General features: G+C 37.1%; 1 protein-coding gene across 3 annotated transcripts in view; it reads left to right on the top strand.

Annotated features, from left to right (window-relative positions):
- Nucleotides 1-24,882, top strand: part of PCMT1 (protein-L-isoaspartate (D-aspartate) O-methyltransferase) — a 34,906-nt gene extending 10,024 nt beyond the window's left edge. For 2 of the 3 annotated variants that reach the window (XM_035902352.1, XM_035902351.1), the window contains exons 2-8: nt 1,556-1,660; nt 2,813-2,844; nt 4,889-4,993; nt 8,430-8,550; nt 13,212-13,297; nt 14,834-15,003; nt 22,649-22,718. In XM_035902352.1, the coding sequence (XP_035758245.1) occupies nt 1,594-1,660; nt 2,813-2,844; nt 4,889-4,993; nt 8,430-8,550; nt 13,212-13,297; nt 14,834-15,003; nt 22,649-22,661 (594 nt within the window). In that variant the 5' untranslated portion in view covers nt 1,556-1,593 and the 3' untranslated portion in view covers nt 22,662-22,718. Of the gene's footprint in view, nt 1-1,555; nt 1,661-2,812; nt 2,845-4,888; nt 4,994-8,429; nt 8,551-13,211; nt 13,298-14,833; nt 15,049-22,648 lie in introns of all 3 variants that reach the window. The other variant, XM_009646951.2, reaches the window with a different exon arrangement.

Here is a 24,882-nt window from a genome sequence, read left to right as displayed (position 1 = left end):
TTTGTTTGTTTTCTTTTGGGGTATAGTTTTGCTTGGAAAGTAAACTTCTGTACTGCTGCTGTCTCAGATTAAAAAACTTGCATTGAAATGAGGAGTTTCCTCTAACTGGAACTGTAGTATTCAGTTCTAAATGAAGTCAAAGCACAGGATATGTGTAGTGTGTGTGGCCTGTGGGGGGAGTATATGCTTTTTCTGGGATTTATCAGATACAGAAATAATTCTAAAAAAGAATATTTCTTTAAAAGAATCGTTCTTTTCTTTAATAATTTGGTAATATATTCTTATTGAAGTTCTATTTGATATTTTGTCTTCAGACCAAAAAGCAAAATGCTCGGGGGGGGAGTGTATTTTGCTCTCTGAAATCAAACCTCTGTTATATAGGATAACTAAATCCTGGATGTAGGTAGTAGATAAGAAAAAAACAAAAGCAGAACCAAATCCCATGATTGATAAGGGTAGTTGGGAGCACACTGTAAACAGTTAGGAAAGCCTCTGCAGAAGTTAGCCTCAGCCTGGGCACAGGTGTGTTAGTGTTGATAGTGCTTTAAAAAAAAACTGATGCGACTTCAGGTAGGACAATCTTATAAAAGCTCCTTAATCTGATTTTTATGGTACTGCATTTTCAGTTAGATATTAAAGGTACTCAAATTATCTATTTTTTCCCTTTTTAAGTATAATTTTCCAAATGAATCTTCCTTGTTTGAAGTAAGCAGTTCAATGAAGCAATCCACTGTTGAAATTTGAGTTATTTGTAGTTTATACTTTGTCTTTTAATGCAAGTGATTAGTTTCTTCCATTTGTTTTCTGAAGTTTTCTGTTACTCATAAATGTCTCTTTACAACTTTAAAAAATTTTTTTCAATGTTAAAAAAAAGTCAATAAAATTGCAAGGAAAAATGGCTGTGCTGCACAGTGCTGCTGCCATTTTACATGCATGTGCGTTTACATTTTATTTTGAAACGTGAACAAAGATTCAAAGTGTTTTGATATAAAAACTCTTTGGCCTCAGTCTGCCCTAGCCTAAGAATTCTGATTCTGTAGAAGTTTCTTTACAAAAGGATTTTTTAATTTTGCCAACACAAAAGAGAAACAGATCTTGAAAATAAAATACTGAGCAAGGATGCTGCAGCTTCACATTTCTAACCTGTTTTTGTATATCTTTCAATAATTACTCACCTATATAGCTTCTTAGAAGTATGAAGGTCTCTTGTTTGGTGAGTAGATTAATATCAGTTTCTTATTGACTATGTTTTCAGGAATATCAAAGGTGTGCCTGAAGTTGAGTTTTTCTGGGGTTTGGATCTTTGCAAATGGTCTCTACTGTTTTGGAAAAGCATCTGTAACTGCTGGGAAAATCTTGTTCAAAGTTCACTGGCTTAACCATTGCTTGATCTGTGGACCATGCTTAAATTCTAGTATGATGAGGGTTAGAGTGTTAGAGAGGGTAAGGTAACATGATTTCTCACAATATTAGGAATATATTCGTGTATTTCACATGCTCTCGCATTGCAGAAGAGAAACAATGCCTTCAGTTTTATTTATTTGTTTGTTTATAGAAAATGGAATAATCAAATCGGACAAGGTATTTGAAGTAATGCTGGCCACAGATCGTTGCCACTATGCAAAATACAATCCTTATATGGATTCTCCGCAGTCTATAGGTAAGACCATCTTATAAAAATGATTGAGATTGTTCTGATTTGCATAACTGTGACTGCCTTCATCTTATATATGTTAAGAATGTGAACATAATTTTTTAAATTTGGAATCTTGTTTAGTTCTTTATCAGTTTATTCAATACCTTTTAAGTAAGTTTCAGTTTGTCATGGAATGCAATTGGCATGCTTGGATACATGAAGTAGATGTTCTTTAGTCAATATTAATATGTGTAAATATGTATTTATTTTTTAAACCACAGTAATTTGTGGTGGTGGTGCTGATATTTAAATACTTAAAAGTAATTTGTATCCAGTTTACGTCAGAAACAGTCTCTCTTTACAGAAATTATTTGGTTGAGATCAATGTGGAGTTTCTTAAACCTTTACATGAGATTTTTTTTTTTTATATATATGAAAATAGTCTTTAAATGGGAAGATCTACTGACAGGACAGTTGTTTCCCATCCAGATCCCAGTTTTTTATCTTTCCAAAGAAGGAGAATGCATTATGCGAATGTACTAATTTATTTTTTTTCTTGATTTCTGCTCCCTTCCCCCCACCCCCCGCCCCCAATCGTGGATGGTGAGAATTATAAATTAAAATTTTATTAGTTGTATAGGAAAACTCAAAAATCTTTTAAGATACATACTCAAGGTTATATGTCTCCACAGAAACAAATATTGGTAAGTGTTCCTCCATGTTTTGTCGTAGCTGTGTGCTGTTTGCAAAATATACAAGGTTATTGTCTCCAGAAGTTCTGTGGTCCCCACCACATCAAACTCAAACTAACAAATCCAGGTTTTTACAAAGGGACTGAGTGAAGAAGGCATTACGTTATTCTGGGAGACACTACTCTTCTGAATTCAACATACTTGGTCAAGCTAAGGCAATATAGTGACAAAATGGAGACTGTAACAGATCAAGGAATTGAATCTTTCTTTTTCCTGTCCAGAGTTGACATGGCATAGCTTTCAGATGATGTACCTTAACTTACTTCTGAAGTAGAGTACCTGTCTAACCATTGGGGTGTGTGTGTGTAGTGCCCTGAATGAGGGGGACCATTAAGGTATTGCATTTTACAGTCAAGATAATAAAAATTGTAAGGTTGCCGTCTGAACAACGATCAGTGTGTTCTTCCGTGCTCTTGTTTTGCAGGTTTCCAAGCAACAATCAGTGCTCCACATATGGTAAGCTTTATACTTATGTGATTAGTATAGGTGATATTATAAATGTCCAAATGCTTCTGAAATAAAACATTTGTCCTAGCAAATTTAATGAACAGTTGATTGCAGTGATGCTGTTGTGAACTGCCTAGTAGGAGGGCAGATTGAGCCAGACTTTCCTTGGACATGCACAGTGATAGGATGAGGGGTAGTGGACAAAAAAATGCACCATAGGAAATTCTGATTAATTTCCAGGGTGCCGTGCTCTTGTTTTGCAGGTTTCCAAGCAACAATCAGTGCTCCACATATGGTAAGCTTTATACTTATGTGATTAGTATAGGTGATATTATAAATGTCCAAATGCTTCTGAAATAAAATATTTGTCCTAGCAAATTTAATGAACAGTTGATTGCAGTGATGCTGTTGTGAACTGCCTAGTAGGAGGGCAGATTGAGCCAGACTTTCCTTGGACATGCACAGTGATAGGATGAGGGGTAGTGGACAAAAAAATGCACCATAGGAAATTCTGATTAATTTCCAGGGTGAAAAAGGGAAAAAAAAAAAAAAAATCACATTGAGGGTAGTTAAGCACGGGAACAAGTTTTGCCTCAGACTGTGGAAATTCTGTTCTTTGATATGGAAAGAAACTGACTGGACAGGGCTCTAAGCAGCCTAATTTAAATTGCCCCTGTGTTGAAAGAGAGTTGGACCACAAGGCTTCCAGAGATCCCTTCCAACCTAAATACTCTGACTCTGTAATTTATAAAAAGACAAGAATTCAGGAGTGGATAACAGTGATTTCTATGGTATGGTATTGCTGTAATGCCTTTAATTCTTTGGACAGGAAAAAAAAATAGTGTACTGAGATGCAGGCTTTTTGCCAAATGGTTTGAGACCAGGGCGTTCATGACTGAGCGTTAAGAGGGGACTTCAGTACACAAATCTATCACAGACATAATTTTCCTGTGTTTCTTTATTTGAAATGAAGGATGAATAGCAGGATATATTTTGTCCTTACAATGTTTGGAAAGTGTCACAACATAGTAAGTCTGCTTCTCTTGACTAAAGTCTACTTAGGTGGGTTAGAATTTACCTGGTTATCAATATAAAAGAATCAGGAATTTCATATAGAAATATTAGTGATTTTATTCAAGGAAAGACAGAGAAAGAAGTACTGTGGCTAACTGAAAACATAATTAATACTTATTTTCTCAAAATTTTAACTCACCTAAGTCATTATCCTTGAATAATCTTTTGCTTAGCACTAGTAGCATGTGAAGTGTTAGAGCAAAAAAGGAATGTATCCTCTGAGAAAATGTTAACAAGAAATGTTCTAATTATTTCTGTATTCCCTGTGTGATGGATTAAGCCATAAAATCATTATAATGGCTAGCTCTGAAAAATTAAAGAACAGATTGGTTTTTTTAGTGTGTGACCTAAGCTTAGTTTGTGTACCTGGTCCACCATGGAAAAGGAAAGGAAAACTGCTCACGAAGTGTGCCTGTAGACTACTACATTTCATACGTTAGCCTGGCTGTCTGCCTTTGTTAAAGACAACCTCTTTTTCCTACTCTTTGATTCAGCAAGTGTTCAGGTAACACAAGAGGTAGTTTTAATAGCTGTTTTCCATGATGCTCCAAAGCTGCCTTCTTCCTAACTAGCCTCTGTGCCAGCGTATTCCAATGTATATAGCAGGATGATAAGCTAAATCATACTGCTGGAACAGTAAGAATGACCAGACCTGAAGAGAATTAAATTGACCGATGTTGTCTCTCCCAGTAAGTATATCTAAATTGAGTGTGTGCTAGAAGCTTGAATGATCAGATGAGTTTATATCTACATATACTAAAAAGAAATATGTATACATAATTTTTTGAAGTCAATGAAATAGCAATGATTATATAATGTAGTTAACTCCCTCACCCTTTTTTTGTAATAGAAAATAATTCTGAAATTTCTTGTCCAAATCCTCAGTGTATTGCCCAAAATCACTGAAGAAATGAACGTGTATTGGATAATATACACTTAAAATATTTTGAAATTTTCTGTCTCTGTCTTAATCTCATAGCATGCATATGCTCTTGAACTTCTGTCTGATCAGTTACATGAAGGAGCCAAAGCACTTGATGTAGGATCTGGAAGTGGAATCCTTACAGCATGCTTTTCGCGAATGGTGAGATATTTATTTTAATCACTTGACCATCAGAACTGCTTGAACTGCAGCATAACTCTGAATTAAGGGCACGGGGGGGAGCATCCTTTATACAGTGGACTGATGTAGACTATACAGAAAATAGTTTACTCTCATTGGTGTGATTAGTACCCATTTCTTACCCTAGCTGATACTAGATGGTTGAGTTAAAGGGTCCAGTAAATTGTGTGGCGGTGAAGAAACTGCCTAGAGGGGAAGTTTTTTTTTTTCTTGATTACATTTTAGTCGTTGCTTTATAACTTGAAGGAAGGAGATTTTTGTCTTGTCCAGCCCAATTTTTACATTATTGTGTGCGGCTATGAATGTTCTCATTGTGATCAATTGTCATGTCTTTCTGCTATGATGAGAGCTTAGCGAGACCTAAAAGGATCCTATTTATTTCCATAGGAAAATACATTGTAGGTGTATGACTTGTCTTTAAATTCAATTTTCTTTTTTTTTCTTGTTACTATATTGTGTGACCATCAGTATAAGTATCCATTTAATCTTTTCTAAGTTAGATATTAACCTATATTCTTTTTACATCTTTTCCAAGTAACTTAATCTCTGGATTGTTCAACCTGCATGTAAGGAATTCTCTGTGGTTCCACCCTATCTTACATCCAGAAAAAAAGATGAAAAAAATTTGTTTTAGGATGGCTGTAATAACTACAGTACTGTTAGACTAATTTATGTAGTGAAATATAATCAGTTCTTCCTTCTCCATTCTAGGACTTTATCATTGCTTTATAACTAGTAGAGACCTTCATTAAAACGCCAACTAGATTTTCTTTTTGTTTTTGTGAGAAGTTAATTTGGAATACGGTGATGCATATGATAAATTCTCATATGGGTTTTTTTGCTACTTAGTTTTCTGTTTTCAAGCACTGATCTGTTGAGTCTGCAATCACTTCTGGTTTCCTGTGTTAAGAATTAGATAAGAATACTTAGGACTGGGCAATGCACTAGCAAAAGTATTTAGGTTTTTTTAAGTGCTAGCTGCCATATTGAGAGAAAAAAAAATGTATTTGAAATGTTAACCAAACTGCAGTTCAGAGGAAATCATAAATGTCACTTACTCAACTTTCTACCTATTATTTTTGGTCTACCTTTGTAGTCAATAATCAGGCATTAGTAGCCTGCTTAGGAACTCCAATCTCACGAGTGTTAAAACTTTTGTCAAAGTTATATGTATTTCTCACTAAAAAGTTATTAATGCATAGGGGAATAGCCATTTTAGATAAGACATGTGATAAGATGTGGTTGTGCGCTTTTTTCTCTTAAAACAGCTATGTAAGAATAGTTGAAAACATCTGCAGAGAAGTCAGAATTACCACAGAAAGGAAATCTCTCCAATTTTGCTGAAGTTAATCACACAGTCTTTTTATTGCCATATGAATGTCATGTTCCTTTTCTGAAACCTCCTTGGTGGTATGCAGTGGAATGCCTTACAGACGTGTGTTTTGTGAAACAGTTGATAAATGCTTTTGTTCTGTATGATGGCATCATTACTATGCAATACAGATCTTGCTTCATCCACTTGAATGAGAGTAGATAAGACAGTATGTACTGCTCTGACTTTCTTTCTCTGTAAAGTTCTTTCTAACAGTAACAAAAGCTTGAAAGAAGTGTATTATAAGGAATGATGGTAAAGTGTTTTGCTGTCAAAATTCAATTGGGGATGTGCTTGCTGGATCATGTGGATGTTGCTTCTCAGTCTACTTGAGGTCTAGAATGAATAGCTCGCATTTGTAGCACAAGTACCTGAGTGCACATTGATGTCATGACAGCTTTACTCCTATGATGATAATCTAATTCGTGGTACTTCTGGGAAAGCTTTATGTTTACTTAGACTAGTAAAGCATCTTTAAGTTTTTTGTTTGGGTTTTCACGCTAAACTGCTGTGATAAAGTTACTTATATAACATACGAACTTAAATAAGTTTATTCACTTTTAAAGGTTGCTGGCAAATTAAATTAATTGTAGTTTTCATCTTCTAAGTACTGGAATTATAAAAAGAGTGGGGTATATTTTTTTATTCCAAACAGACCATGGGTATCCCAAAAATTGTGCCATTTTGCTATTGTCTTGATCACAGCTGCTTCAAAGTTCCAGGGTAATAGAGGTAACTGATGAGGACTCAGAAGTAGTGTAATGGACTGTGATATGCAACAGGAGGTTCTCTTCCTTTATATCAGGCTATTTCATACTACAACCATTCTGCTACATTTTAATTTCTGTGATGTTAGACTTTGGACTACCTGGATCTTTTGCCAGCTTCTGGTACAACTGACCGCCAGGCGTTCCTCCAAATAGTAACCTGTGGTTGTCGTAGCCATGTGTTGCCATGTGTCTTGCTCTGTTTCAAAGGCTAGACTGGTGGTCATCCACTTGGAGAGGTAACACTGCTCTTTGGATGTTTTTAACATAGGACTCGTCCATAATAAAACAGAAAAAAAAAAACCCCATAGTATCGATAACCAGTTATTAGTTTTCCATGTCTTAGCAACGTTAAAATGTAAGATACAGAAATGTAACCAATGCATTCAAATGTGTCCAAAGACAAGGTTTTATGAGAAGCATGGGCTGCTGCTAGGACATACTCTGCTGTTGTGTTCTTTGAGCTGCATCCTGTTAAAAAGGGCCAGATTTTAAGATTTGGATTCTTCTCTCTCCAAAATTGGAATAATTTTTTTGGAATAAATACACAATTCCAGAAGAAATACCTGTAATGGAGAAGTTTTTGTTAGTAGGCCTTTTGTCCCCTTAGAATACACAGATCTTTTGTGACCTTTTGTGAGTGATGAGGTCTCAAAAGTTCCACTCTTCCTGTGGAAGAGAGCTGCAAATCTGAAAGTAGATTCATGTATGCAAGGGTAGGTGGAAGGTAGTTTGTCCCTGACTGTTAGTTGCTGCATTTGCTTCTGAAAGATTAGGACTCTCGAGATAACTTGGAACAAAATACATGACGTACCATTTTCCTTGAAGTAAGGTCTTCTCTAGAAAAACCTTAATCTTGAAGTAAGTTTATTCAACATGAAAGGAGATTAGTTCTACTCTTTGTCCTTGAAGTTGTTACTTTCTATTGCAGGTATTGCAAACACTCATGATCAAATTTAACTTCTAAAAATTCAGAGAAGAAAACTCCGCTAATAGTATAACTTAGTTGAATCACGTCTCAAAAAGGTGACTATAACAAGTATTTGTGAGACTGTACCGACAAACTTTAATTACCAGTTGCTTCTAGCAGTCAAGATGTGTCATTCTAAGGAGTAGTTTTAATAACATTGGGAAAATATACTGCCACTTTACTGGTTTTGTTTTCATTTTAGAGAAATGGGCACAGGAGATAGAAATACTCATTCTATAAATAAATCAAAACTAGCAGAAATTATTCAACTGTATATTTTTATTCCAGGTTGGTCCCAAAGGACAAGTTGTAGGAATTGATCATATCAAAGAACTAGTAGATGACTCAATAAATAATGTCAAAAAAGATGATCCCACATTGCTGTCTTCAGGAAGAGTGAAACTGATTGGTGAGCATCAGACTGATATACTTGCTAATTAATCTGATATTCTTTCTAGCAGCTGGTTGAAACTGACTGGAATTGGATGTGACTAAAAAATTCTAATTTAAGAAGTTAAACCAAAGAAAGAAGAGCCAAATGAGCATTTAAAAATCCAAGTTGTCTTTAGGCCATTGAAAAATAGCACCTTAATACAGTTTTGAGAATATGACTTCTGGTAATCTTAAAGAATATGTAATCATTCTATTGGAGAAGCTTCACAGGGAAGTGTTTTCTGGTGAAAAAACTTTACATGCTGAAGGTCTGACATGTTAAATTTGCTATTTAGAATTGGGGTTCAATGCACAACCTTTCTTGTCTAAATGTACTGTCATCTAAATTTAAGTGTGTTAACAAAGCCTTAGTACTTCTGATATAGTAATTGAGAAAGCTGCACGCAAGAAGTCAAGTGGAAAAAATACTAGATTGGCAGAATGCATCACTGAAGTTTATTTCCCTTGTTTTTAAAATTAACAGTATTTGTATGTTAGGGAAGTGATTAATTGACACCAGCCTACTTCAGTCAGAGTTACTGAGAGGAAATAATGCTAAAATTATACAAGGACAATGAATTATTTTAAATAATACTTATTTGACTAAAAAGAAAAAGATGGGGTTTTTTGGGTTTTTTTGGTTTTGTGGTTTTTTTTGGTTTTTTTTTTTTGGTTTTGTTTTTTTACGAAGGTGTGAAGGTGGCAGGAGGAAAGCATTCCCTTCATTATCATTCTGTTCGTAAAGTTTTAAAAGAAGTTAAAGGTCTGGATTATTTTGAGCCTTCTTACAAGAGTTCTTGGAAAAATTATTATTATGTGATGTTTGGCTCTTACCCTTAATTACCATTTTGATTCTTGGTCTTCTTTTTCTAGATCTTTTTTAAGCAAGCCAATTAACACAACTACTTGCACATATGTATAAAATGCAGTGTCCCTCACTGAGAACGCTTATACCTTAAACTTTCTTGGAAAAGAAGTTATACTGAGACTGTTTGGGCTGGAGAGGGGGAATAGGGGGATAATTTCCATTGTTGCTGTACAAGAGCAATTTGGACTTACACTTCTGGTTATATCTGAAACAAGCTCTGATGCTCTTGGGAGTCTAGAATTCTAAGTAAACATCATCATCTATATTATGTTTGACTGTAGCAGGATGACTAAGAGACTTCTGAATAGGTCTGTTGTGAGGTACATTTAAAAAAAAATACAGATGGACAAGTAGCTCTTTTTGTGAATTAGGTGGAGATGAAGAATGTTTCAACTGTACTGGATTTCTGGGAGCTTTTTGATGTGAAGCTAGAATCCAGACAGAGCTGTTCTTTAAAACAAAAATAACTCAAACACACGCCACCCCCCAAACACACAAACAACCCCCCCCTGAAAACTCAGGATTAATTGGTGATGGGAATTGTATGAATTAAGACTAGGTAGGTCAGTTGCTGGCTTTTGACAAGTATGCTTTGAACATTCTCCATTGCTTTGTCACACCTCAGATATGCCATAACTGCATTTCAGAAGCATCAACATTTATTTTGGGGTGTCTCAGTAATAGAACTGCACTGAGAATTCGGGAATAGGTATGCTTGGGGTATTTCTATATATGTGGGGTGTGGTTTTGTTTTGTTTTTTCTTAAAATCAGGACGGTGCCTTTGAGATGAATCTCTCAACTGCTTCCACTTACCACGCTTTGGCTCACATGAGAGTTACTCCCAGAGAGCACAAATTTTGATTCCTTTTGAGTGAAACTAGACTGGATTATGTGCTCTGAGAAGCAACCAAACATGTTTGATATGTTAATGGATATTAAGCCAGTAGGACTAGAACTAGACCAGAGTGATAATTCTGAAATGCATATGCTACATGGATGTCAGATTCTTAGCAAAAGCTGTTTTGCTGTACAGATCTGTGTCTATTGTACTGCACTATTTGCTGATGCAGACATAGCCAGAGGGATGAGGGTATTCTAACCACAGTGAAGTAGTTTTCTTCTGTTTCTGTGCTCATGCTACAACTCTGTGAGAAACAGGTCTGCATAGAGACACTGAAGGCTTTGAGTACCATGATCAGCAGGTCAGGTCTATGTTCAAAAACAAGCTACAAACCCCTTTTATTACTTCCCCCCTCATCACCACGTGCCGCCCACCACCGTGATTACTTCATTAACAGCCTGCATGTAACTACAGATCTCAGTAGGATGGGTGATGTTATTCAGGGTATAAGCACAAGCTCAAAATTTGGGCTGCTGTTTCCTCTTGGACATTGAATAATGTCATAATTCACATTGAATATATGAATGCCGACTTAACTTTTTTTTTTTAATCTTCTGGACACCTAAAAGTCTATTCCCATTGTAGGTGGATATATACCTGACTGCTGTAGCCAGGAGAGATTTTGTGGATGTTAAAAGGGAAGAGCCATCCTGTGCTTGATGCATATAAAGGAGCATGAATTTCTGTGAGTGTGTGTGTGTGTGTGCTGACTCTGAAGATGATAGCTTTGGTTTGGACTACTGATTCTAAGAGCAAAGGGTTTAGATGTTTTGGGTCCTTTTCACCACTGTCAGTGAAGGGATAAGATGTGTAGATGTCACATTCAGACTTCTCTGGACAGTGCACAAAGTGCGTTTAAGTCTCAGAATACGTGTGTTCTTCAGAAGACAATTTAGCAGTTTCTTTCATAGCTGTTTTTTCAACTTAGCAATCTCTTCTTCTTTTGCCAGCAGTACTGGAGATCACTGCTTCTGATGCCTACTGAGCTAAAGAAGTCTTTCTCCGTTGCCTTCTCTGATGGAACAGTGGCTTTATACAGTAACACATCGCTACTTCCTCTTTCGAGGAGGTGTTCAGTGCTACTAAGCAAATATAAATCACGTACTTGACTGCATTGAAGTGGTTGTCCCAGTAGAAACCGCTTTGGCAGAGTCAAAAGATTAAGCCCTGGAAATACCGGAACTTTCATCTTCATTACTGGCAACAGTAATAAAAGCTGATTTAATGGAATTGGTGATCAATAGACATGAGTTCTCTTGAAGGATAGGTGGTTCCTGCTTGGCATCTTCTGCTTGTGGCCCTTGGTTGGAGCTTGTGCTGGTCAGAATTGATTATATGAGAAAATAAGACACTGAGCTTTAAGGGTCTTCTCAGCTACTGGGGAAACGTGCTCTCTTCTTTTAGTCGTTAAGCTTTGGGTGTAGAAGGTCCTTGCAAGGTCTTGTTTCAGGACCTAATATGAAAGATGACAAACTTGCCAATTTTAATTGTTTCAAGGAGCTGTCCCGATCTTCCTGCACTCTCTTGGATACTTATGGGTGGTGTTACTGTCCAGGTGGCTCTCCCTATCACTGAGGTCAAAATTAAACCTGCTATGACCACCATGTATTTTTTCCTGCTTTGTGAGTTGTTGGAAGGCAAAAAGCTGACATTTTCAGCCTCTGGCAGAGGCTTAGAACTTCTTTTGACTCATCCAGCCTTTTAATTAACCTGTGATAGTTGTGATGGCACAGAAGTCGAAGCTCAGTCTGAAGATGGGGAAACCCAAAAACAATTACTTGTGCTGAGCACAGGACTATGTTCGTCAGCCTACTTGCTTTTTCTTTACTGATTACTGGGACTTCTGCACTCATTGAGTGTGAATTTATGGATGGTTTAGCCTCACTTACTACTTTTGCTCCTAAGTAACTCCAGAGAAAGTTTGCCTAACTTCCTCTGACTATCCCATTGGTTTCCTGTAAATACTGTGGATTCCACATTCACTTCATCTTCTTCCAAAACTTAATTTGAGGTCTAGTTCCATTTGCTACATTTCAGTGGCTTAAAAAACCCAATCTGTTCCACTTTCATCCTGCATAACTGGGACAGGGTAATTCTCCATGCATTCTCCACCAAAGCTGAAGCTGCATCAGTAGCCCTCTGAATAACTTAATTACTCTGGACATCTTCAAAGCAGCTGCCTGGAGCTTTAGCCACAGGTCTGACCTGGCTATCCATGTTAGTCCAGCAGTTGTCTGCAGGAAGGATAGTGAGACCCATCTCCTGGCAAAGGGGGATGCATGGGGATTAGCATGATACTGCATTAATGTATGAATCTAGGTGTGGACTTCCATTCCATCCAGTAGTGCAGTTATAGGTGTATAGTCCATGTGAATACTTGTTTTGTCTTTTCCTCACCTTTGGAGTCTTCTGATATGTGCTTCTGAGATTTAATGCTTTAGACTTATGATTTGCATTATATTTAGGAATGGTGTGTGTGAAGGCAAGGCAAAGCAAAGTGTATGTTCTAAGAGGGTAAATAAGGGGAAAAGTCACCTGCGTTGGAACGGTAGGGCACATAAAAAGTATCTTTGGTGGGTGGAACATGTGTCTCCAAGAACTTTCATTATAATTTCTAATTGTGAGTGCTTCAGTAATATTTCATATCTCTTATCTTATAAGTGTGTGTATGTATGTTTGAGGGTGTTTTGTTGTATCTATTTTACAGTTTTGTTAATATTTTTAAGCTGACTTCATCATGTTGTTACTGCTCAGCAGAATTTTAGTTCAAGTCTGAGCATAGCCTTTTGTCTACCTATAGATATGGCAGATGAGCTGTTTTCTCCACTCCTTTTTGAAAACATTAAAAAAAAAAGTGTTTTCTTGCAGTGGGAGATGGAAGAATGGGATATGCAGAAGAAGCTCCCTATGACGCGATTCATGTAGGAGCTGCAGCACCAGTTGTGCCCCAAGCAGTAAGCCTTTATGTTTTATGTGTGTGATTGGGTAATCTCCTAGCTGTAAAGAACATTTTACATACATAGATATGTAAAATACTTGGTAGACTTGCACTGCTGTGAGTATCAGTAGGCAGGGTGGTATTGCTGTATGGTGTGCGGTTTTTTGTTTCTGTTATAATTTGGCTTCCTGTTGTCTTGCAAAAAGTTGTATGTTTTAATAACTCTCCTCTAAACAAACATATTTTAATATTAGTTGTGCACAACCCTCTATTGCAATAATGAACTGGAGCATTTTATTTAATAAATTAATTTGGTTTTCTCAAACATTGAATTACAAAATCTAAGTATTTGTTTCCCAGGTTCCAACATCTGTTGAGCCTGTTGGAAAAGTAACATGCTCAGCTGGAAATACAGACAATGCCATGTGTTCATAGCTTTCAGAGTGGATACGGGGTAATTCTTACTGGAGAAGCTGAAGAGTAACTAGGGACTTTAGAGTGTGCATACATGAAGTCCATTCTTACCCTCTTCCTTTCATCAGGTGAATGGGATTATATAGGATGATCTTGATATGCTAGATACCAGTTAAATTTTTTTTTAAATCTGAATTTTAATGAGGGATAGTGAAGGACTGGAGGTTTGAGGTGCTATAGGCAGGTTAGGCATTTCCAGACATTGTTTTTATTTCTTTTATTTTGGGGTGTGTGTGTGTGGGGGTGTTCCCAGCAAAGTGTTGACAGATAACAATTAAAAAGGTAATTAAAAGCTTATTAGTGCATAAAACAGTTCTTAATTATAACTTTCGTTAGTAACAGGGATTAAGATTTTTTTTTTTTTTCATGGCATGTGAAGTACTGAACTTCCCTTGAGACTAATGTGATTAGCTGCCTCCTTTAATTATGAAAGCAAAAAAAAAAAATTCCAGGCATTTCTCTCACATACTCTGTTACTTGTCACTTATCTTACTCATATTCATATATTTCAGACTGGTTTCATAAAATGCTATTCCATTCACAGAATGAAAGAGGAGCTGTTGGGTAGTGAGTGTATTGTAGACAACTTAAAATTATTCCAGGGAGATAAATTTTAAAAAGTCACAAATCTCAGATCTTATTCTGACGGCTTAATGGGAGATCAGTTACCCCCAAAATGTTAGACAATGGGCCTTTATGATGCACAATAAGTATCAAGCAGTTAAAACTGGCAGCTTAAAAAGATTGAATTTACTGTAAAAATAATTTGTGATTTACATATTTTTCCCATCTTATGTAGAAACTAAAACTGCAACCAACCCAGCTAATCCAATTACTATTTTACCTTCTTTTGGAATTATATGAAATTATTGTGAATGTTTCTATAACACCAGTTGTTGTACCATGTTGTTGTGATACTCTCATTTCCAGTGCGTTTATTATTTTTCCTAATGGAAGTAGTTACCTACTGCATAATAGTAGATAAGTTGTGGTAGAGCTGTTAATCTAATGTAACAAACTTTGGATCCAGCTTCTCTGAAGTGGCTGGTTACATTCTAACTTCTGTGTTGTGTTCTAGCTTATAGATCAGTTAAAACCTGGCGGAAGATTGATATTACCAGTTGGTCCTGCAGGGGGAAACCAGATGCTCGAACAGTATGACAAACTAGAAGATGGCAGTGTCAAAATGAAGCCTCTGATGGGAGTGATATATGTGCCTTTAACAGATAAAGAGAAGCAGTGGTCCAGGTGGAAGTGATTTTCTGTTCCACTTACTTCTTCCACACACGCAAGGTGAAAGGGTGTGAATTTTAAGCAGATAGACTGCAAGGCCTGCCTTTGCTGCTGTCATTGCTTTCTGCTCCTCCATACCATGAAAAGTGACTCAATCTGCATTACTACATCACCAAAAGGAGGTTATGCTAAGTTTGTGTTAACGTAAAAGCAGAAGCAAAATATTGCATGGGTTGCACTTTGTCTCTTTCGGACATGTTTTCTTTAGTCTTTGTGTTGAAGTTTCTTATTTGTTGTTTTGAACACAGTACTTTCTAAATTTAAACTTCCTTTTTAAGGAACTTCTTATAACCAGCTTGCCTGGTAATTAGGGTGAAGTGTAAAATACTACTTAAGAATAAATATTGTTTTGTCCTGTAAGTTAGTGGTAATTGGGTGTTCATTTTTTTTATTTTTCTGAAATGCCACAAACAAAAATCTTTGTATAATCCTTTGTGGGAAGTATAGCTAATCTTGCGAGCACTTTTCCCTCAGCCTCTGAGTAGCGGAAAGTGGAGCAAGTAATCCTTTCTTCCCTAAATTAAAATATAGTTGAGTAGTGTTCAGAAAACTTTCTCAGACATGTTATTAAAAGTCTGTCATCTGTCTCTGATGGGGAGGTATTTGTGTTTGCCAACACAGCAAACTGTAAAGGCCTTTCTAGAGGTAGTAAACCTTCCAATTTGCTGAATTGAACGGCCTTAACATAGACATAACGCAGCTGTCAGCTTAAACCATGCTGGGCATTAGTATGCGAATGAACAAAGCAGCAGTCCTGTTTTGCTTCCTGGCAAAAAAGCTTGTGAATGTATTGTCTGTGTTAATGAAGTGCATAGATGTGTATTGAGTTCTGAAAACAACTTTTGAGGTTTGCAACTCCTAAATTTATTTTTTTGGGTTTTTTCCCTTGATATTCTGGAGTATAGTTTGTGATTTGGATATATGCATACTTAGAGTTTAAGCTATCAAAATGTCCATAAAAAGTACAAATAAAGCAGTTTGCATTACTGCCGCTTACTGAAACCTCATTTCAGTGTTTCTTGGATTACTGTATAGCCATCACGTACAAATTACTCTTAGAACAAATGTAATGAGTTACTGCTTAGTTCAAAGCTTGTGAAGCGTGCTCACTATTCAGATTATTTGTATTTGTTATGCAAATTAATGCTTTGTCCTCGAATATTGCCAGTATTCCCTCAGCCTGGTATTCAGGGGTTTCCTGCCTTTTGTAAGGCTTTAGAAGTCTTCCTTTGTGGTAGGTTTCCTCCTCTGGCAAATGTGGTGGTCTTTATTCAAGTTGGAGTCCATGCTCTGCTTACTCCAGAAAAGAGAATTATTCTTCTTAAGCTTCCTTTTTCCAGAGAGGTTTTACAGATTTTTCTGCATTTTCACCTGACTGATTATAGTAGCAGCTGTGTTTTTTCGTAGCAGCAATGTGGGTTCTTATGAATAGCGTTTATCAAAGGGTTTCTGGAATGACAGTGGGTATTCTTTGCTGCTGGTGAAGGTGGTGTAGTAAGGACTAGAATTAGAAGGTCTTTGCATTTCTTCTGTGCAGTTTTGTACTCCGTTTTCTCTGCAAGCTCAGGAGGAAGTTGTCCTCGGGCCTTCTTCGGTCATGCATGTTGTGGGGTTCTTTTCCCAAGGTTTTCTTACAAATTTGTGTTCTTTCCTGAAATACTTCTTGATTTTATTAATTTATTTTTAATTTAAGTGTTAAAATATACATTGGCGTTATCAGAAAAGGTAAGTGCCCAGCCTAAAGGGTTACTTTGATCACTACAGTGGCATAGAGGCTTTTTCTTGCTATGTACATTTAAATTTGGTTCAGCCTTGGAAATCTCTGTTAAAGGAAATCTCAGAAGTCCACTTCTTTGTAATGTTATTTTTTTCTTTAATTGTCCTTTTTTGTGATCTGAAGAAAAGTCCCATTCCCTTCTCAAGGGTAAACTGCCAGTGCACTGCTGGCCTTACAGGAGGTCACATCTGGCTTTTTTATTGGTTTTCCTTATTGGTCTGTCCAAAGTGTATGGTCAGCCATCTGCTGCTAAGGAAACTCCTAATTACACATCAGCATTTGTTATCTGTGCTAGCATCAAAGATGAAAGAGGTATTTTTTCTGCACTTTCTAGATTTCAATTTATCTTTCCTAAATTGTTGAAGATCTGTGAGCAGAGATCAATTAGAGACTCCTCTGAGGGAGTATCTTTAAATCTTTCTGTAGCAAAGAGCTGTAGTGTACAAGAGGCTCTAATTATTGTAAATCTAAAGTTAATTGAACAATCATCTTTTTTTAGAGAAGCTCAAGAATCCTCTGTGTTTAGCTTGTCATTCTCTTAGTTTACGTTATGTTATGCAGTTTCATTCCTAAGGCAGGTAACTGTCTCATCACATTAAGAATTGGTGTCCCTCCACAAAATGCAATCGATAGGCCAGCAGCATTTTCCTACGCTAGCAGACCTTCCAGTTGGCAAGAAAGAAGCCACTTGAATTTTTGCTTATTTTTGCCATTCACAGGTTGGAGAACAGTTCCTTACTAGGGCTGCAAGGTGCTCTTTACAAAGCAGCGACCTGACCTCTAAGTGGTGTTTGAGGTCAAAGCTACCTTCAAATGCTTTGCATCATTCTTCATTACATAAAACTGGAACTTCTAGCAAAAGAAAATCTGGACTAGCTGGAAGGAAGAGACTCTTGGATTTTGATAAATTGGTGTTGTGGTGCTAAATAAAGAATCTCGCTTTGGGAATATTGTTGGATTTCTTTAAATTTAGTCCATAATATTCTAGTTAGGGTTCAGCTGCAATAGTATTTTGAAGCTCCAAACATTAGTGGAAATTTTCTCAAATGTGACTTATGAGACATGTGGAAGTAGAACATACACGGGAACCCTATCTCTGGTACAAAATTAAATGCATTAGTGTACCAGAGATCCAGCAGTAGGTGCCCTCTTACATGACGATGCTGGTGAGGATGGTTATCCTTCCACATAAAACTTCCCAGTTATTAATTGCGTTTTTTCTTACTGATGAGTAGGGAGAAGACCTCTTGTGCCGCACAGTTGAGAACACAGCGTATTGGCTACCTTATTGGCAGTTCCTGTGTAAATTAGGATCTCTCTGGTTTTACTTCTCTCAGAGAGCTCACTTACTACGTATATGGAGAGACAATTTAAAGAGAATAACAATGTAAGGGATGCTTAGCAATGGATGTCTGTTGCAATCATGATTTTATTTCCAAACAGGCAGCTGTTTTAAAAGCTTAACAAATTCCTTTTTTTAACTTAAAATACTTCCTTAGTAGAAATAACTTATAAATGTCATGCTAAATTCGTATTTGCTGATAAAATACAAAATTATAATGACATTATACCCTTTCTAAGCAAAAAATGCAGTGACTAGACCGGGGCTGTTACTGTATCCCACTTCTCTGTACAGACAACATGATTAAGCACCCTTTTGGAAAATGTATTTATTAGGAAATACTTTAATTAAAGTTTCTGCTTGGAAACCCTTATTCAGTGTTTCAAATGCTCCTGACAAGCTAGTTGTCTAATTTCAATTGAAATTAGCAGGAATTGTTTGCCCAGAATTCCTTTGGCTATGCAGACTAAATGATTATGGTTAAAGTTTTTATTTTACTTTGGCAAAAAATCTCTGCACAAAATATTTTAGGTCAAATGTAAAATGTATATATTATGCAAAAATGCATGTGATGTAATAGATTGCAGAGACAAGTCCTTTTGTCATTTCAACCTACTCTCTCAATTTGGTGATTGATCATAGCAAATAATAGACACTTTATAGCAGCACCTTTTCAGATTAAAATTCTACAAGTCCAAATATTGTGTCTAGTTACCTTTAAAATTACAAAGGGAGAAATAATTGGCTGCTGAAACAGAGTAGATACTGAAATTCAGAGTGTAGCCTAATATGCTTTAGAAATACAGTATTGGTAATGACAGCATATTAGTCACATAGAATGTTTAGGGTTGGAAGGGACCACTAGTGGTCATCTAGTCCAACCCCCCTGCAGTGAGCAGGGACACTGCTAACTAGATCAGATTGCTCAGAGCCCCATCCAACCTGGCCTTGAATGTTTCCAGGGATGGGGCCTCCACTACCTCTCTGGGCAACCTGTTCCAGTGTTTTACCACTCTCATTGTAAAAAATTTCTTCCTTACCTCTAGCCTGAACCTACCCTGTTCTAGTTTAAAACCATTTCCCCTTGTCCTAACACAGCTGGCCCTATGAAAAAGACGTTCCCCATCTTTCCTATAGGCCCCCTTTAGGTACTGGAAGGCCGCAATCAGGTCTCCCCGTAGCCTCCTTTTCTCCAGACTGAACAAGCCCAACTCTCTCAGCCTGTCCTCATAGGAGAGGTGCTCAAGCCCTCGGATCATTTTTGTAGCCCTGTAATGACAGCATATTTTTCATAGATGAATAATGTATCAAAAAGGAAAACTCAAATGCTGCCTAATGACAAGAAAATCGAAGTGGATCAAAGAGAGTGAGTTGCAGATTTCAGATAAATTCCTAAATGCCTGTTCAAATATTTAATTTGAATGCCTTCCACCAAAGAGGTGGAGACAGATCGCAAAACTTCATGACTTACCTGTATCCCAAACTTCTGTTATTTCTTATTGTTGATAAGATTTGTGATTTTTTTTTTTTATTTTATTTTAAATAGGCCATTAGATTTTTTTCTGAAAATATTTCTTAGTTCGTTGTTGGATACTCCCAATGGGAAATGTGGAATATTCCTGTATATGTTTTCCGTATTAGTAAGCCCAAGTTTTTCAAACTTCCTTAAATTATTTTTAGAATAATAATTTTGAGCTAATGACTTCTGAAATTTGCTTTAACTTGAGCTTATAAAGTTGCTTTTATGCCTCAATTGGCAGCATTAGATGAGTGATTCCCTTGCTAGAATTCCGAGGGCTTGAGAAGGATTAATGTGATGACTTAAAACATACATATATTGCTTACTACGCAGGAGCTAGTAAGCAGGTTGGAAGGAGTGCATATATGAAAGTGGAGGGAAATTATGCGATTTGTGTAAGAATCACAGCAAATAGTCATGGCCAGAGAAAGGGAGAAAAATACAAATTAATTGGTAGATCTTTCCTCTGGCTCTAGAGGACAACAGGATATTTTTAACAAGGAAATAGCAGTCGTCTTTTGAGTCTCCTTTTAAGCTTTGTAGCAGGATAGGTGGGAGAATAGGTAAGTATCCTGGTTTTTACGAGTAGTTGAAACCAAGTAGATTTTGTAGCTTGGCAGCTTCTGATCCATAGAGTTGAAGCTCAGATCAATGGATGCTGTTTTGCGATGTGTGTTTAAGTCTGCAAGCTGCTCGCATTGGGTGGAAAGCTGAGAAGCGTTACCTACCTGATGACCTAAGACTTTTCTGTAGCTTTATAATATATATATATTCCAATAGCACACATATAGGCGCAGCTTCTCATAACAGTATAAGTAAATGCTGTGTAATTCTAACATGAACATCATGGATTGTTTTGGGCTGGCATGCTGATGTTAGATTAATGAGTAGTGAAGAGTGAGTGAAAAATCTCTTGAGGGAAGCTGATCCCTTTAATACAGTAAATATTCTAATAAACAGAATATTAAAATCTTTATTTTGAAAGTGACATCTAGGATATACTTCATTTGCAGGAATAGCTTAAAGCAATGCAAAATACAAGCAATTAAAACATTGACATGTTAGTATCACTTACTTGAATTCCAAGTACAGATACCATTTTGTAAAAGGGAAAAAACCCCCACACTTCAATACATTAAGTGCGTTAGCAGCATTATGCAAAAAACTTGCCAATGTCTGTGGCTGGCTAAAATTATCATGTTTAATAGTTTCAAAGTAAATACAGAATTTTTCTTAGGCTTACACTTTCTTAAGGATCTAGCTTGGGGTTATTAAGGATTAAGAATTGCTTGTCGGAGTAGAAGGCTGGGCTTTTACAAAGCTATGAGAGTATGTGGTGGGAATTGGGATGAAAATCCCATCAGCAATTAAGCATATGGAACTAAAGCAGCAATAGCAGTAGTCGTTACCTGCATACTCTTTTTGAAGCTATAGGTATTACCTGATGATGCAGCTCCTGGAAGCATTATGGTTGAATGAAGTACTTGTCCTGAATTCACTGGCACTGCATTTTAAACTGAGTATCAGATATTCGTTTATTTGTATCTGTTTAAAGCAAGCAAATACCCATTCTGTAAAGTAGGCAAATACGGGGAACTTCCAAACCTTTGGCCATAAACAGATTTTTCTTCACCCCTGCCAAGATGTGTTCTTCTCCCTTCTGCTTTTTTCTACCGTCTGTAATTACTGCAACACTGAAGCTGTGTGATTAGCACCTCACTGTTAGAAGGCAGCACAAAGTGCAAAGAATGCCAATATTTATCACTAACACATCACAAGGTTTGCATCTCAGCTCCATTAGATAGAAAACTAGTCATTTAAGCACGAGTCGCGACAGCCTTTTCAGTTGCTTTTTAAAATGTCTTGCGTGCTGTCATTCCATGCTATGTGATTCCTGAAGGATAATGCCTTTGTAACTTTAAATTTTGCTTGTGTGCATGTAGCACTATTTTTTTCGTGGGTTACTTTGCATGACAGCTAGAATACTATTGTGTATTAAGCCAGCAATCACATTAGTGAAGTTTTTCTTAATTCAGACAGTGTTTGCTTTGGCGAATGAGGCGATGCACCTACTACAAGAAAGATTGCAGCAAACTTATTGTGAGTTTATAGATCACTTGTGCCTTGGGGTGGGGGGAGAAAGCAAACACTTCTCCAACATTCATAATGGCACAGCTTTCAGATTTGATGGACATTTTACATTAAATTAATGCTTTAGAAATACTTAAACAAATCACTATTATATGATAATTTCACTGTTGGAATATAGGTTCTGTGGGTTTCCCAGTTCAATGTGTTTTAAATGTCCTGCAGGAACAAAAGCCTGCATTTTCTAGATTCCTCATAGTGATTTAGAGAGAGTTCTTGACGTGTCCTTCCTCCTGCTTGAATCTCCTTTTAACATGCACACACCTTCCATACCCTAGTCCAGGTTTAGCATAGTTCCTCCAGAAGCTAATTGAGCTCCTCTGCAAAATAAATAAGATAGGCGGTACAAGCTGCATGCCATTGATGTGAGATCATGTACCCAGCTTTCTTAAGAGACTGCAGCTGAAGCTAAACTTGCCTTTTTGGCAGCTGCAGGGAATATTTTTTGCCAATACTCTGTCTAGTAAGTTGGCTCGGTTTCTTGCCAGCATGTAGCCAGCAGAGCTTGGGTGACAGGTAGCTGTGTAACTAGCTGTGTGGTGCGGGGGATGTTCATGAAAGCAAATGATCCATAAATAAAAAATAGAGGGGCCCATATTTCACAACACATCATACAATAGTATGAGATGATACGGGATTGCTGTTGCCTTTGTTTTGTTTTGGTGTTTTTTTGGTTTTGTAATGCTTGAAGAGACTTCTGAGGTTTTGCTCATGTGCTTGAGCACTTAAACGCAATCGCATTCGGTATCAAAACTTTTCAAATAAGATTTCCAAGGGGAGGAGTAACATAACTGCGTGTGTTTTCTTTCTACAGGGATGAATTGTAAAAGCTACATCATCTTGACCCAAACATAGTGTTACAGTGGACTGCTCATCTCCAGTTCTAAAAGCTTTTTGAAAACCCAACGGCATTGCAGCTTGTTTTGGACTTCGTTTTACTGTTGTTATCAGCATGGAAAAGCGTGGTGTTTGTTTTATTTTTTTAGATGCTCAAGGCGAATCTGATAAAGAAATGGTGGAAAGTTTTATGTGGGCATTGTTTTATTTAACAAGCCTTTATTTTACTTTCATCTGTTCAACGTGGATTTCTGCAAAACTGCAGATAAAGACTTATAGCTTGTGAACTCTAATTTTGATGGGGGTACTTGAACACTCACTTCTCTCGGCTCCTGTGTCCCAAACTGCTTCTGTGCACCTTACGACACTACGTAGGTAATACCAGGTTTTCCGTGTTCTGATGTCTGCTAGATGCTACTAAAAGGAGATGAACTTCCTTTTTAAGCTTTTGACATGGTGTCATAGACTAGCATGTAGTAGATACAATCAGCTGCTTTATTACCTTAAAACCAGGCACGAGTGTATATATATATATTAAACTTCAAGACGTCAGAGGTGGGTGGCCGCTCTTATCAAACATTGCTGTTCAAGTTGGATATAACAGACACTGTTTTCCCTTTCCTCCTAAAATGAATTAACGGAGCCTGTTTTGGTTTATAGCTCAGTGCTGATGTGATGCACATGGATTTAACTCCGTAAATATGATGTAAGCTGTCCCCCAATCACTGAGCCCTTTATGCAATGCTGCTTTGCCAAATAAAAGCAAAAGGGGGTTTGTGTGCTTGTGTGGAAGATTAGGACCAGTGTGTAGTAGACTGCTGAGATATGGATTGCTAGATTCTTTATTAAAAGAAAAATCACGTGTGGTTCTAGAAGAACGTTGCTTTTGGCAAAGCTGTTTGCTGCATTGGCGTTCTCATTTTTCTAACTGTGGGCATCCAGGAAAAAGTCTGGCTTTTTAGAAAATGAATTCTTAATTGCTATACAAGGAAAACATGATACATGCAGAAGGAATAACGAATTCTGGACTCCTAAGTACAGATAGAGATGCAATTGTTCAACTTTCATATGGAAGAGTAGTTGGAAGGCCATAAACCTTTTTTCTGTCCCACGTTTTCCGTTTTGGTACTGTAAAATGTCAACGGCAAATTGCAAAGCAGTACAGTAAGGTGAGCTGCTCTGGGAAAGGGAGGAAGTGTGTCTTGAGTCATCTTGCTCAGATTTGAGCACCCAGGAATTAAAGTAAACCAGCACGTTATCATTATTTTCTTCTTAGGGTGAAAAGAATTACAGAATAAAATAACTTGTATAAAACAGCCCACAGTGATCACTGCAGAAATGCATTTGAGACTCTGTGGTGGAGCAGCAATAATTTCATGATAGGATTAATCCCTGAAAGCATAAAGGTTAAAATTCAAAGGCCTCTGAATATGAAAGAGGAACACTTTAAATAACCTTCCTTTTGAAGGTCAGCCCCATCCTATTCCTGTGTAAAAGACACGTATCGCTTAATTTCTTTAGCTGTTTGGAACTTAACGTACCACCTCCTGATCTGACTGCAGCCTGGGAGCACATACACAAAGATTAATCTTATAAAGGAATTAATATAGCGTGTATTCTAGAACATACAATTCAGAAAATCCCACTTGCGTTTGACAAATTTGTACTAACCCACAATCAACTGTGAATCTAGTTCTTGGTGTTGAAGTGAAATATCTTAAATGATGCATGCTAATGTTCAACCTTCTGGTCACTGTATCATTCAATCTGAGTTCATCTTTATTCACATCTTCTCACTAATTTAATCAGTTAAATGAAAGATATGAGCTCAACTGTATCCAAATTCTTGTCTCTGGACACAGTGTAATAAGCTAGCCTAACTTGGAAGAGGTGATAAAGCTGAGACCCGGCGACAACTTTTTTGGGGGAGAACCACTTCAGGAGGTGTAAGACTTCAGGGACCAAGGCTGTTGGGATTAGCGCACCCGTTCCGCTGAAGGGGTTGGCGATAGTCAAGGTACTCGGGCAGAAAGGAGCATCCGGGAGTAGCATTTAGGAATTGGAAAATGAAAACCCCTCCATGATGGAGCAATGGTTCTGAAGTAACAACTTCTTGGAGAAGAGGACAAGTTGAAATGCAGAAGATTTGAAGAGCTTGAATACATGCTGTGTGAACTGTCTGAATTGCTAATTTGCCAAATAAAAAAAAAA

The sequence above is a fragment of the Egretta garzetta genome, unplaced genomic scaffold (assembly GCF_000687185.1).
Source record: "Egretta garzetta isolate BGI_Z169 unplaced genomic scaffold, ASM68718v1 scaffold139, whole genome shotgun sequence".
Lineage (NCBI taxonomy): Eukaryota > Metazoa > Chordata > Aves > Pelecaniformes > Ardeidae > Egretta > Egretta garzetta.
This window is presented reverse-complemented; position numbering and strand designations above follow the sequence as displayed.